Source organism: Sclerotinia sclerotiorum, genomic scaffold (genome assembly GCF_000146945.2).
Source record: "Sclerotinia sclerotiorum 1980 UF-70 scaffold_16 genomic scaffold, whole genome shotgun sequence".
Taxonomy (NCBI): domain Eukaryota; kingdom Fungi; phylum Ascomycota; class Leotiomycetes; order Helotiales; family Sclerotiniaceae; genus Sclerotinia; species Sclerotinia sclerotiorum.
The window spans coordinates 1,084,085-1,099,187 of NW_001820820.1; the positions used below are offsets into that span (position 1 = coordinate 1,084,085).

Sequence of the window (15,103 nt, forward strand, 5' to 3'; positions counted from 1 at the left end):
TGACTAGCTGCGGTCTGACAAATGCTCAGAATTATATCTCATGATATATGTCCCGCATTCCTGTATCGGTAGTAACAGATCCAATCAAATCGTGGCATCCGGAATGTACCCCGAGTGCGTGCATGGTAGATACTACTTTGATGGTATAATAATCTTCTCATCGGACGGAAAAAGTTCCAACGGCCGAAAATATTCTGTCGACTCTGAACTAGCTCTGCATTGAAGGAGAAGATGTACCCATCGTCATGTACAATTGTGACAAACCGCTCTTCATCGCCGGTGTTTGCGTCTAAAATTTTCGAGCTTGGTCATGGTGATGTCGATTTTCGGCCGAAAGAATCCTCATAAACTTGAGCCATCACATCCTCCAAATATTTCTTCAATTCGATTGCATGCTAAGAAACACTTGAATTTTTTTTGCTAAAATAAGACATAAAAAGCAGAAATGTTTCGAATTGGGCTCCATGTCTCATCGGGCCCCCCCCTTGATCAAACTGGGATTCCCATCTCCCAGCGAACCTTTCCCGAATGGATAGAATGAAACGAAAATCAACGCCATCGATGGTAAGTATATATGTTTTAATTTCTGAAACATCATGGAATACGAGTTGAAATGAGTGTGCAAAATTGTTCCTCCATAGGGCACCTTAGATGGAAGCAAGTATTCAATCGCAATGTCAGATCAGAAGTCTTCCACATCGTCACTGATGCTCCGCGCATCATCACTACTGTTGCTGGCATCAGTATCTTCAGTGTTATCAGCGTTGTCATCATCGACGCTGCTCTCGTCAAATGGCTTTTCCTTCGCCTGTACCGATAGAAGACTGTCTGTAGGCTCAGAAGCACCCCTAACCCAAGCAGCTTCCAAAATATTCAACTCCAGCTTCAGATCATTACGCAGAGTATTCCTGACCTTTTCCCTAGCTTCATCGTCCTTGGAAACAGCCAACATAATCATGTCTCCGATTTCCTTGGAGAGGTATTTGGATGTGTCAGTATGAGTCTTGGCCAATAGTTTCTCCAGAGTTTCTATCATCTTGTCCAGTTCCGTCTTGAGCACCTCAGAACACTCCTGGTACATTACTTCGTTACTATTTTTGATATGGTCGAAGAGGAGTCTTTTCATCCGATAAAGAGCTCCTATATCTGGAAAACAACATATGTTAATAACTATGCCATATTTCAATGAATTACATTACTTGCCTGATTCTCGACTACAAGATTGATATGCAGGTTGCAGATGCTGTTGAATAAGCGGGTTGATCAGTCGATGAATCTCCCGCGCCTGCCTTTGAGTCGATTCCCGAGACACAGATACAGCACTTGTGGTTTTCTGGCTTAGATAGAGAATCTTGGCCAAAAATTGGATGGGCAAGTTTGATGCAGAAGCCTCCGACATATCCTGAAGAAGGGGCTTTATATCGATGGAAGACTTGTTGATAATTATGACAACATTCCTAGAATACTCTTTGTGAATATCCTGCATCTGATTATTAAAGACCTGGTCCCAAGGTGTGGCGAGATGTCTCAAGAATGGTTTTAAGAAGACACCATTCCAGTCATACTTGACGTTTTTCCTGTTGCTAAACTTGCCAAACCTACGGCAAATAGCTTTCCAAGTTTGATAGGACGTGTCTGAATCCACGATATTCCTACAAGCCTGCTCGGCCTTTTCTGTGGAAGCTTTGATGCAACCCTCCAAAGTTGGAAAGATATTTGTTTCGATGATTTCGCGGATACGCATCACTGCAGTATCAAAAGCATGGCCAAAAGACTACAGAGAATTAGACATTGGAATACATCATGGGAAGGGGCCTATACCTTGTTGAGCGTTTCTATCTGTTCCCCTAACCTAGTATTAAGCGCGTGTTTTTGAGAAGAAGATAAAGAGTTGGGAGTGTCATTTTTGGCCCATGATTTGATAGTCAACTTCAAAAGATTAGATTCGTTCAGAAAGGCATCGGTGATGTTTGTTCTTGCAGTCAAGGTGGAAGCTGCTGCATAATCTTGTAGACTTGGAATGAAAGTATCATTCACGGTTACAAACCCTTCGGGAATTCGATCACGCTTGAAACGTCCAGAAAGTTTCTGGTATCCCTTAGAGGACACACAGAAAACATGTAGCTGATCAAGAAGCCCTTCTACATGACAACTTGTATTAGTATCAAACAACTACCATAAGCATGGAAACTGCAGAACTTACGACGAAATACTAAGTTCTTACTCTCAACGTCATCCTCATTTCCAAGCGGCCGCTCGTCATTGAGATCATCAGAAATATCCTATTTCAACTCACGTAGCCCATTCTCAAAGTCCATCTTGAGATGCTCTTGAGTGTAATTGTTCCGAGCTTGCGTACAGGCAGCTTTGATCTCGTTCCTGACCAACTTGAGTGTGCGTTTAAGTCTAGCAAGCTTATCTTCCATAATTTTCATGGATATGACAGCTTGTGCTTTATTCTTCACTAGAAGCTTCTTTTTTGATATTTTCTTGTCCGTGGTTCTCAAGTCTAATGGTTGTTCGTCAACTTCTGTTCTGTCGTCCTCAGTATGCTTCCGCTTTCGTAGAATAGGTTTACCGGGTTTCGATGGCTTGGACCTCTCCAGTGCTTTCAACGCCTTTCTCATCTTCTTGACTTTAAAAGTTTCTCGACCGAGTGCTTCTTGGCCATCGTGGATTTCGTTGATTATGTTTTCTTCTCGGGCTAGAATATTCCTCAAATCCTTCTCTCGGAGCTGCAAAGATTCGACAACTTCTTCGGTGTTGATGATATCAGTCTTCGTCATAATGAATGTAACGTACTTATCGTCGTATTTGCCATCCATGAGCAACTGTCTTCGAGAAGATTTCCCCATCAAATCTTTGGCGACTTGATCATCTATTGCACGAACAATATCGGCCACGATCCATACGTAGTTGAGATTTTCCGCATATTTCTCTGCCACTTGCGTCCTTCCAGTATTGGAATCTCCGAGGCCAGGTAGGTCAACCGGTACAAGACCATGCCTCAAAATCTCGGCTTTCGTGTAGATGCGAACGCAACGCACCAAAGGCCGGTAAGACATTCCTTTCGCACAAACTTGCTTGTTGTTTGAGTCAATGTAAGAATTGATCTGTTGTGAGAATGGCTTGGCTTTACTGTCGGAGATGTCTAAAATGCAATCCAGATGATCGGAAACGCCGTCGATTTGTTGAAACAACTCCTCCGATGTCATTCCCTTCAGTTTGGCAAGAGTAACTCCGGGCCAGACTGCAGATATTTCCGCAGAAGCAGTGCTTGCTTCACTGCCAGACTTGGCAGACAGATCTTCTCCCTTCGTTGAATTCTTTAGATCGCCCAATAGAATGTCCATCTCCATTTTCCATTCTATGTCACTGATAAACTCAATTTCAGCGCGGAAGGCCTTTTTAGGATCGTCTGAATCATTCCATGAAATTTCAGTCACGACGGACGTGCTGGCGCGCATTGCATTAGCCGGCACCACCATCTCTTCATCAATAAGGGCATTTATAAGTGAAGATTTTCCGCTACCGGTATATCCAAGGACACCGACAAGCACACGAGGACGCTTTACGCCACTGAGAATCTGTTCTGCAAAATTGATATATCAACTGGAATTTTGTAATACCGATGAGAGGAAAACATACTAGCTTGATCTTGCCAGTTTTTGAACTCGGGGAACATGTCTGTGTGTGAAGCCACAATATTTTCGACTTCATTCAAGAAAGCCACAGTGGCACCAACTGTCTCTTCCTTTCTGGTCACAGTAATTGTGTCTGGTTCGGTGCTGGAAAGATCTCGTCCTTCACTCATCGTAGACGCAGAATTATCAATGACTTCGGTTTTGATTCCACCTTGTCTAAGTGTGTCTGCTGGACTGGCATTTGCGTCACTTTCATGGCCCATGATGGATGAACTCATGGCCGTGTAAGTCTGATTCATTTGAAGTTAGTATGCCCAAGTAGAAGAAAGTATACTTCCTCGAATAAGGAAGCTAAGATTTGACAGAGAAATGGTGATACAGAAGATCGAGAATGATGATCAAAAGAGAAAAGTTTGTGTTGGATAGTGGAGCAAAGCGGAATTTTCGAATTCTCTACAAACTAAGGAAATGGGATGGCAATGAATGGAATCACGAAGAGTAAAGATGAGAATGCGTTAAGAGGCCGAGATAGGAAAAGATTTAGAGAAACTGAGCAGAAGTTAAGGCATAGCCTAGTCATGTCTTTGAAGGTGGGCGTTATGCGCCCAATTAACAAGCTCCAAACTAAAGCTGCAGGTCTTGCAACGACGAGAAGCAGAACAATTCCTGTAAGAGGTTTGTAGAGTTTAAATGAGAATTGATGCCGTCGTGTTAAGGATTAGAACACATGCATGATAGATAAATGGTAATCGAAGAGGCTGGAATGCATATTTGTTTCACGTTAGCATGGTTTTGTGGAGGATGACGGGAACAAGAAAAGAAGGGTGGAAAGAACATACAGCTTCTCTAGCGCGATATCTCAAGGGGAAAGGAGCTCCAAGTCAACACTCATATCCACTACGGTGGGGAAACTGATGAAGCCTATCCTGAAACAACTTGAAGGCAGGTGTTTGATCTATGCTTTGTATAGGCTGTCTTGGAGACGTCCCAGAAGACACTTGCCGCTTCAATTGAATTAAAGAAAGATGCTCAAGCTCAGTTTTAAGACGCGACTTCTGGTTTACATTCATTATCGGCTTGCCGACACCAAAACCTCACCTCATGTGAGGTTTACCCAATGTAGATCGTAGAAAATGAGAAATCTCGTTCAAGTGAAGCTCGATCCTAGCAATCTGATTGATCTAAAATACCCCTGTAGAAAATCTAATAAAAAGCTTGGTATAATTGTAGTTTTATAATCTCAGGTATATTGTTACGAGGTTTGCCGTCTAGATCACGTGGAAGTGCTCTAGGCTCTCGAGGTGGTTTATAACTAGACGTGAAGCAGGGACTTAAAGTAATGACAATAATGCAATTCGTAACTAATAGTAGAGTATACTAAATGATTGATCTTGATCTTGAGCACGAAGCTCTATACAAAGGGAATCCATCTTGATTATATAGACCTTCGTATTCCAACATTGGAGCGATGGAGCTGGGGAGCGAGATTCGAATCTCGCTCCTTCGCTCCCTCGCTCCCTCACAAGACTATTCATGTGATCCTATAACACGTGATAATAGTTATAATGTTACAACGTAACACTGCGTAGCACGTGCACAGGGCACTAGTGTCACGATTCACCATTGGGATTAGTGTCTTGGGATGAAAAGGAATCACGTGATAAGGAGCCCTAGGAGCCCTCAAAGCTCCTAAAGCTCCTGGGGGCTCCCTTTATCGATCATTATATAGTCAGAGTAGTTTCATAGTTTAGGAGCTTCGTGCCCAACTTAGTTATCAATTAGTTTACCTACATTCTACTTGATCTAGTAACGACTTCACTTCCAAGTGAATACCAGTGATAAAGCCTTAACCCATAACTACCAACCGACGAACCTTAGGCAGCCGCTGCCTCCAGTACAGTATTGTTACAACTAGTCCTATTAGGACTAGATTGAGAAGCTCTCCTACAGAGAGCTTCGCACTTCCGTAGAACTAAGATAATGGGTGGTTCATAAAAAAGGCCAATATAGCCTCAGTTCTGCCCTATCAGCTTCCCACTATTCCCTGTGTAAGGTCATTCCTTTTAACAATATATAAGATTTGTATTTAATATTTTGTTTCATATATCGATATACTATAATTTGATAATTTTAATGCAAGATTTGTTGAAAAGCAATAGAAAGCTTTTGGAAATCAATAGACCTATTATTAAACAATCGTTTAAGGAAATGCTTTATTTGAAAAGATATAGATAGGCTGTATATCCCCTAGAGCCTGACCACTACTAGCAGGCAAAGAACACTTCTTCCCATCATTCATTTGCATATTTTTATTTCCAAATAGTGCAAAGATATAAGGGAAACTTCGCAGAATCTACTTCTATCAGTGATTCCACAGACTAGTAGATCACCGTGACATTGTCACTGAAACAATTGCGCTATAAAGGAAGAAATTGGTATGGTAAACGTTGTAATATAGCCTTGCACCCAACACGAGAAAGAGTGCCAATTTCCAGTGCTTTGCGTACTGTCGAGGATTATTTGTCTTTCCTGGTGTCCCCGGAAACCATGCCGTCTGGACATGGGATCATCGCACAACCTGGTTGGAAGACCAAGCCTGCCAAATAACTAAGCCCGAGTACTTGAATATAAGTTCTCAAAGCCGGCCCAGCAGTGAATTATCCTCACGAGATACTCGACGTAGAGTTCACCAGCTTGTAGCTATGGAACCATTAGGGGTGAGGTGTTTCTCATGATGGTTCTAGGACTACCTAGAAGTCTCATTGTTACCAATTCGACAACAACTTCAAAAGCTGCAGTCCTGACGTTGATTGAGGCCATTTTATGATTGCATTGTGAACATTGCCGTTGGTGGAGGTATTAGATCACGCATTTATCTCTTAAAGTCGTTGGTCTGTGTATGAATTTTTGCTGTTGCATGAGTTAACTGGATTAACCTGAGCGAAAAACATAGATGTGGATTTAGAGTCCAGTGCTGAATCTACAGCATCAGCTGATCGCGACAATTTCGCGATGCAGAACGCGATGAACAAAACCAAATAGCAACATCAAGATACCCGGAAAATTGACGAAACTCATTATGAAGGCGCCAATTGATTCTGCAATCTTTACCACTTGATTTTGTTCATATTACTTCCATCAACCATGGCCACATTATCTATACCTACAACTTCTGCGCTTCCTCCCTCTCAACTTGTCCCCTCAACCCACCCCTCCGTTCATAAACTTCTTTCTCGCCTCTCGCGCCCTTCTCTTCTTACTCTCGCCCTTGACTGGCTTGACGAACGTAATCAAGTTAACACTGCGCCCTATCTTCTTGAAGCTGACGACTCCGCATCCGACTATGAGCAGGATCTCTACCCACCTCATGCTACCCTCGATTCACTCAGCGAACTCTATACCACCTTCACGACACAAAAAGGCAGCAAGCGCGATGTACTCGATCGGATTCTGGAAGGAGATTGGAGACACGGAATTACATTATATCAACTAGCTATGGCAGATATGCAATATTTATATGATCATCCTACGTCGCAGAAATGGACCGCCTTGAAAATCGTACGGCTGTCATCCTCATCTCCCGACCATGAAGTTTTGGACGAAGAAAAGAAAGATGCGACAATACCACGATTTTATCCTTCAACTTTCTTACAAAATTTACAGAGGGAGGTTTTACCAGACGTCAAAGCCCATTACAATCTCGACCGTCATGCTACTTTACCATTACTACTCCTGAGGATATATATCCTGGATTCGCCATACAATACATCACTTGCGCTTTCATCGGGATCTAGAAAACCAAGCATGGCATTCGATTCTAGCAGGACTTTCTACATTGCTTTCCCGGATGCCTCGCCGTATATTTATGTTTCATTGAATTCTACGGCAGGGAGTGCCACCGGAGCAACCGACACGAAGAGTTTAAGGAAATTGACATTGGATGGGATTCCGAAGGCGTTTAGCAGACCAAGAGAGAGATACAAGTTAGAAGGTACTGGATTTTCTACGAAGAATTTGGAAGCATTGTGTGAAAAGAGGGGAGGAGGAAGACAAAACGCAGCAGGAGGTGCGTGGGGAGTTTATGCTGGAGAGAATAAAAAGGACAACCCGTTGAATCCGATATTACCTACACCAGCTGATTCGCCAACTGAATATTTAGAGAGTGCCGTTAAGGAGAAAGGAATAATCAGAAATATGAAGAGACCTAGAGAAGAAGACGCGCCAGAATTGGCAAAGAAGCGAAAGGATATGGCTATGGCCCGTTTCGGAAGCTCTGCGAAGTCAAATGACGGGAAAGGTATTGAAAGGCTCGACATACGTCTCGAAGACCCTTTCCCTTCTCTTACCTCCATAATACACGAAGCTGAAAATGAATCAGCGATCGAGAGACGGCGAGGGAAGAATAAAGGGCGCAGAAGTACCATCGAAGCGGAGCTTGATAGATTAGAGGACGAGAATGGCGAGGAAAGAAGCGAAACAGAAAGGGAAGAAAGGGGAAGAGATACATGGAAGCCAGATATCAGGATAACGTTCCATGGAAATCATGTATTTGCGGGAATTCGAGAATTAGTTGAGGCGGGAATCGTAGATGGAGAGAAGATGCCTGGATGGATGACTGGGGAAGAAAGTGTTAGTTTAGGAGTCGTGAAGAGAGGAAGGATTAGGGGATTCAAGGGAAGTGGTGTGTGATTGATGTTTGTGATGAGTATGTCTGATTATATTGGAGAGTTTTGGAATTTGGTGTTTGAATGGGCGGTGATACCTGGAGTTGGAGGTCTTCTATTTCATTGAGGTGTTGAAAGGTTCGGTATGTTCAATGGTAGCCACGACATGGTAATTTTGGCATTGTACTAGTCAGATCATGAGAAGAATGATATTGTTGAAACGAGACTATACAGAAGGGCGCTGCGGCACGAATTGCAAATCAAAAATGCTAGTTGAACTCTTATTTTCCGATGCGGGAGGCATTGAGAATCATCATACCCCAACACGAAAAATCCAATCAGAAAAATTCAACCGGTTTAAAATATAAATCTAAGTTCTAGTCATCTAATATGTATGTAAATGAACTTGGCCCCATGTGCATAGCGCTCACACTCCCAAGTCGAACATCTTACAACTATTCTTCCATGCTGTCTCCCTCAATTCTTTCACACTCACCCCTTTAACTCCTGCAACGACCCACGCTACCCGACTGATCATACACGGTTCATTTCTACCCTTAATCATTACCCCTTCTACCCACTTCTCCTTCTTCACACTTTTCCAACCCTTTCCGCCTTCAATAGACTTTTCCACCTCGCTCATCCCTTCTCCTTCTTTCCCTTCCTCAAAACCCTTCAACCATTTCCAACTCGCATGACTTGGCCTTATCTCACACCAAGGCCCATCAGTCTCAATCTGAAGTCTCTCCATTGGTATCGCCTTTACTACCTCCAAATTCTCTTCCGTCTTTAATGAACACCCGTTTACTCCAATGTCAAATCCTAAACTAACCAATTCCTCCATTTCCTCTTTCGTCCCCGTGAAACTATGAACCACCCCTCTGTTGGGCAGCTCCCCCAATCTTGCTTTTAAAATCCGTACAAAATCATCATGAGCAGCGCGTGAATGCAGAAAGAGCGGAAGGTGTAATCGAGTCGCTATGTCGAGTTGTTTCTCAAAGTATTCCAACTGTGCATCCTTCGGGCAAAGTGTAAGACGATCATAATCGAGACCAATTTCCCCAAATGCTACGCAGTGGTTTGTATCCTTTGCTTCCAATGCTAATTCTTCGAGTTCTCGAAGATATGTCTCGGGATTATTTGGCGCCTTGGTGAACTGGAGACAAGAACACGGGTGGACTCCGACCGTTGCGAAGAGTATTCCTGCTGTAAAGGTTGGCGGTTAGCTTTTTCTAGTTTCTCGTATATCATTCTCATATTCTAAATCAAATTACTAACAATGTTCTTTGGATAGCTGAACAGCTTTTTGTGACTCTGCCAAATCGGATCCGGTAACAACAAGTTTCTCACATCCCACGGTAAGAGCTCGCGATATAACAGAGGAAAGATCGGCTGGATGACGTTGTGTATTGTAGTAGATGCCAGAGTAGACGGGATCTGTGAGATTTATACCTATCTACTGTGCATGAATTGATCAGCTATTTGCATCCAAGGCCGAAGAGATGCTCTTGGTATGGGCAGGAGAATGTAGGTCTTACATCTACATAGCGGGGTTTGTCCGCTTGCCCAACTTCGACACCGTTAGTGGAGATAGTCATGATAAATCTGCGACCGTGGACGTTTAACAATGTTGCAGACTTTAATCCTGATCTTGAAAAAGAGCTCGTGGACCGGTACAGTGGGCGAAGATGATTCATGGGGTGAGATGAAACAGATTATCTCTGGAGGAGGAGGAAGAAGGCTGTAGCTAATTTTGCGGGGTAGCCTTGCGTTAGAAAAAGATTAGCGCGGAACGCCTCATCGATACAAAGATGTAAGGCTGAGTTTTCTATACCGTGACGCAGTCTCCAGTTTATGGCTTTATGTTGTGTCTGTTCATCATGTTTATGTGCATTTCCGCCGTCTAATGCATCTACTGCATTGCATCAATAGGAGAAGTATCATTAACAAACCAAAGGGGCTTTTCATTCAAAGCTACCTTCTAAGTGAAGCTTCTCCTTTTCACACACCATTTCACAATAAAGTATTTCAGACCAGAGACTCGCTTAAGACAATTTTTATATGCTATGATCAAGTGGTATGGTTAAGGAAAAAGAGAAAATGCATCTAGTATCTAAACATTCTGGACCTTCGAGGCCATCATTAACAAGCTATCATCCAATTCATGTGCGCATATCATAATATCCATCCCAATTCGTATCGAATCTAATCACGCCCAATCCAACACCGTCCAAATGCAAATATTATGTTCTTGCTCATGCTTCTGCTCATACAATCATTTCATATCATGAAAACCCAATGACACCCAAACAGTAAAAACTTCCGTCGATGGAAGAGATCACTGACAAAACAAAACAAAACCGCCCCACAATCATCATGATAAACTTGAATGCCCTTGTGTGAAAGCCTGCAATCTCAAATCACTTAAAACAGGGCCATCCTTGGTACTACTAGCATTACTTCCACCCCTACTCCTCCTTGTCCCAAGTATACGGTGTTCGCCAGGAATCTTCCCATTGCCTCCAACCAAGGTTTTACTATGAGATAGATTATCCAGATCATCACTCGAATGAACAGCATCAACTAGATCATCGAATTTGCGAGAAGTTCCGGCGATTTTGGTACCTATAACAGCTAGAGCATCGCGCGTTCGTCTTAATCCATCGATGTTGTTGTGTGTTAATCGTTCGAGAGAGTTATGGATACCCCTCATCTCGGTTTCAATCTTGGGGAAAGCGTAATCCGAGATTCCACGAATTCGTGTACCGTTATCATGAGCCAATTCGTCGAGTTGTGAAACTGCTCTATCGAGTTCCCTGGCTAGTCGCTTGTTTCCTTCAAGAACAACGGATTTTACTTGTGCACCAGTTTCGAGTACACCTTTGTCGATTCGGGCGAGGGCTGCTCCATTAACGCGAATGGCGGTCGTAGTTTGGCCCACTGTTGAATCGAGGTTGAGAATATTCGAAGATAAGGCGTGGATCGTTGAAGAGTGTAATTCAGCCGATGAAATCAAGTCGTTCTTGATGTTTGAGAGTAGCGAGGCATGGTCGTTTATTTTTGTAGAGATATGTTCAATGGAGTCACGGATGGATCCAGTGGCGTGGTCATGGTTCTGCAATTTTTCCAGGGCATGAGAATTGGACTCTCTTTGGAAGGTTTCGAGACTCGAGAGGAAATAGCTGATACCAGGAATGTCAGTACGGGTCAATTTATCCACGGTAGTATAAGTATCTGAAACTGTCTCACGGATGTTTGAAAGCCTCGCTGCGTTGCCTTCCACGGCACTTATAGTCTCCAGAGCGGCCTTTGATAGGGCTTGGTCCACGGCCTCAATGGCTTTTCCAATCTTTGCAATATCTCCCGAGATGAGATATTTCATCTTGTAGTCCAGCTGGGACAAGGCTGATGCATGGTCATTGGCGAGTTTGATTATCTGAGGAACGGTCTTTTCAATAGAATCGACCGAGGCTTGATTCTTGGCGGCAGCGGACTCGAGTTCGCTGAGATCAAGGGCCTGAATATCCTGGCGAATCAAGGGAACCTGTTTATCTAAAAGGAATCTAATGTCATTGGTACTTGTAGCAACACTTGACTTGATGTTTGCCAACATCTCAGTATTACCTTGAACGTCTCTCCCAGTCTCCTTGATTGCCTCATCAATCGATGCTACAAACTTTGATATAGAATCTATGGACATGTTCATTGAAACGTTCTCGGAGGATACATGGGATCTAATGTTAGTAAATGCTTCCGGTAGCGCGGCCAAATTTCCGGCTGTCTCCACGGATGTCTTGTAGGTAGATTGAACATCCCTGCTCAATGCATCGAGGGATGTGTTTGTTGGACCGAAATCAATGTTCTTGATATCCGATCTCAAATCGCTCGTGGTATTCATCAATCTTGAGTTGAGATTCTTCATCTCAGTCTCAAGTTCAGTGGCCACATCACTGATTGAAGTGATGAGAGCAGACTTGTTGTCGTGCATGTCCGTTCCAATCGCTGATTGAAGATTCTGAATAGCAGTGGTGATTGATTCTTCGCTGCTCTTGATTTTTGTATCGACAGAAAGGATCCCTTCATGAGCCGTAGCAAGAGAGCTTGCATTGTCCTTGAGATGTTCTCTGATGGCGAGTATTTCGGCCAATGTTTTACCGATGCTAGCATCCTTGATTTCCAGAACGTCGGTATGGACAGCTGCGATTGATTGAGACAGCGATTGCACGGTCTCTACTGCTTTGGAGTCCGAACTTGATGAAGCTAAAGAAGTATCCAGATTCTTGATCGCTTCCATGATTTCATCATCTTTGCTTCCGTCTTTAATAGAATCCACGACATTCTTCAAGGCTGCAAGGTCCTGAATCATTTCGCTCTTTCTGTTATCAGCTTTGGCGGAGTCGACGAATTCCTTCATGATCACGAGTTGTCCAAGAATCTCATCGCTTCGTTTGTCCTGCTCCATCGAAGATTTGATATGTTCGAGAGCTCCGAGGACTTCGTTATTAACGCCGCTCTGCTTGATGTCTCTCAGGACAACATCTTGGTTGTCTAGAGATGTACCAAATCTTTCGAGTTGTGAATGCAAGCCCTGGGTGCTTTCGCGTCCAGTAGCTGTTCCATTCTCAACGTGCTGATCGATAGTCTCTAGGCTGACTGTGATGGTCTTCAGGGTAGATTGGGTACCGGAATGGAAAGTCGATAGATCGTTAGAAATAGTATCGAGCTTATCAGTATGAGATGCCAAGAGCGTAGACAAAGTATCAGGTTGGAGGTTGTTGAGCATAGTTGCGATATCGTCCAATTTCTTGGTGTCTATGGGCAACACTGTCTGTTTGTGAATATCCTCAAGAGAGTTGCTTTGAGCCTCAAGTCTTGCATCTAATTCTGCTCGCATATCCGATAGTCGATTGACCAAGTCATCAAATTTAGGAACTTCATTGTCAGGGAGAAGAGCTAATGTTGTCTTCGAGACACCATCTTGAATACCGGCCATTGATTCGGCGAAACTGGTCATCATTGATGCGATCATGGTGAGCTTGTCTCTGTGAGCATCAAATTGAGATGTGTTCAATGTTCTCACGTGTTGCTCGACTCTATCGATAGTCTCTTTCACAGTTGTGGTTGTGGAGGTAAGATTATCCAATCTCTCCGAGTTAGAGACATGTATGGATTGGTCAGTCGCCGAAATATGTTGATTGACGGATTCGACCACCTCATTAATCTTGGTCACCTGCTCGATGATATTGCTAAGACGAGAGGTATTTGTGGATAATAATTTCGAGTCGATAGATGCCAAATGTCCCTGGCCTTCCAATTCCTTTCGAACAGTGATAATGCTCCTTTCGATGTCATCTAATCTCTTCGAATGATGTTCCAGTGATGATGTGTTGAGGGAAGAGACAATATCACGAACCTCTTGGATGTTACGAGCCAATCCCTTCTCAGTGGTCTGGATATTCTTCTGGGATTCTTCCAGCTTCGTTACGCTCTTCTTCAAGCTTTCCATCCTATCAACCATCTGGGAGTTTTCATTCAACATCTCATCGAGCTTACTAGAGTTCGAGGATGATGAGTCGAATTCCATGGAAGAAACCTTGTTGATGACATTTCGACTGGACTTCCCGAGGTCCTCAACCATTCCTATTAATTTACGGTGACTACCGTCAATCTTCTTACCCAAATCCCCTTCCACTGACCATAACCTCTCCCCAAGCATCTTATTTCGGTCCTGAAGTTCATTGGAAAGTTCTCCGAAGCGGATAGCAGATCTCAAGTCTGCGTTTACAATCTCTCCATCGAGGCTCGTTATTTTCTCCTCAAACTCCTCAAACTTCGTATCGATTCCACTCAATCGCTCCTCCAATGACTTCAGGATCTCCAAGATCTTCTTTTGACCTTCCACCAGAGATTCAATTTCATCCTCGGTGTCTGGAACATCATCAATCAATTGACTGATTGGCTTTAGAGCGGGATCCAAAGTTTCTTTGATGTTTGAGGAACTGAATGATGATTCAAGATTCAATGTTGTAGCCTTTAAAGCGTTCAACTTTTCTTGCTGCCGAGAAAGAGCAGCGGTCACGGGATCGATTTGAGACGCAATGACATTTCTGAAAGCATCGCTATTGAGAGCATTCAAGACAGCTTCTTCGACAGCCTTTTGAAATGGCTCTTCGGAGCTTGGCGTGTACTCTGTCCAAGAATTCAATCCGCCGGACGTGGTCGGTCTAGCCACACCAGCCGTTCCAGGTGGTGCGGAAATGGTAGATTGAGTGCGTTTGTTCTTCCATCGGTTAAGAACCGACCGACTACCGTTCAACGACATATTGACCGCCGAAGGCCGAAGGCGTTGAAAAAGGGGTAATGGAAGAGGTTTTGTCGGTGGCGAGGAAGGGTTTTCCTGATAATGGATATCTTTTTTTATTTAACGAATCTTCTTCAGTTGAAATCTGATGGTTATCGGTCAACTTTCAGGTTTGGCTTGAGGGTCATGATGTTGGAAAGATTTTCATGAGGATAAGACGTGAAGTTATTGAACAGGTGTATAATAAAATGAAGGGGGTTGGTGAATGGATATCAACGAAATTCAATCTTGATAAGAATGGATGGATTGAATTATGAAATGAAACAATTGTGAAAGAAGTTTTGATTCCTTTCGTTTTTTTAATTTTTTTTACTCTCCTACATGTCATGCCATGCAAGCAGAGACCATGTGGCGCCGGACAGTGGAGTTCGAGGTAAGACGTGTCAGGTCCAATTTGGTTAGCATATCCCGTGATAATCCGCTGAAAGTTATCC

General features: G+C 43.3%; 4 protein-coding genes across 4 annotated transcripts; 1 reads left to right on the forward strand and 3 right to left on the reverse strand.

Annotated features, from left to right (window-relative positions):
- Window positions 1–682: 682 nt before the first annotated feature.
- On the reverse strand, window positions 683–3,907 carry SS1G_10944 (hypothetical protein; the record flags this gene model as incomplete). Its single annotated transcript, XM_001588447.1, has 6 exons — window positions 683–970; window positions 1,085–1,140; window positions 1,603–1,774; window positions 1,822–2,141; window positions 2,297–3,592; window positions 3,649–3,907. 6 exons carry the CDS (start codon window positions 3,905–3,907, stop codon window positions 683–685), a joined length of 2,391 nt encoding a protein of 796 aa, XP_001588497.1.
- Window positions 3,908–6,788: 2,881 nt separating this feature from the next.
- SS1G_10945 (hypothetical protein) lies at window positions 6,789–8,333 on the forward strand (the record flags this gene model as incomplete). Its single annotated transcript, XM_001588448.1, has 1 exon — window positions 6,789–8,333. The coding sequence occupies one exon, from the start codon at window positions 6,789–6,791 to the stop codon at window positions 8,331–8,333; it is 1,545 nt and encodes a 514-aa protein (XP_001588498.1).
- Window positions 8,334–8,735: 402 nt separating this feature from the next.
- Window positions 8,736–9,906, reverse strand: SS1G_10946 (hypothetical protein; the record flags this gene model as incomplete). The annotated part of the gene is made up of 3 exons (XM_001588449.1): window positions 8,736–9,514; window positions 9,587–9,764; window positions 9,847–9,906. The coding sequence occupies 3 exons, from the start codon at window positions 9,904–9,906 to the stop codon at window positions 8,736–8,738; spliced, it is 1,017 nt and encodes a 338-aa protein (XP_001588499.1).
- Window positions 9,907–10,682: 776 nt separating this feature from the next.
- Window positions 10,683–14,630, reverse strand: SS1G_10947 (hypothetical protein; the record flags this gene model as incomplete). Its single annotated transcript, XM_001588450.1, has 1 exon — window positions 10,683–14,630. One exon carries the CDS (start codon window positions 14,628–14,630, stop codon window positions 10,683–10,685), a length of 3,948 nt encoding a protein of 1,315 aa, XP_001588500.1.
- Between the last annotated feature and the right edge of the window lie 473 nt (window positions 14,631–15,103).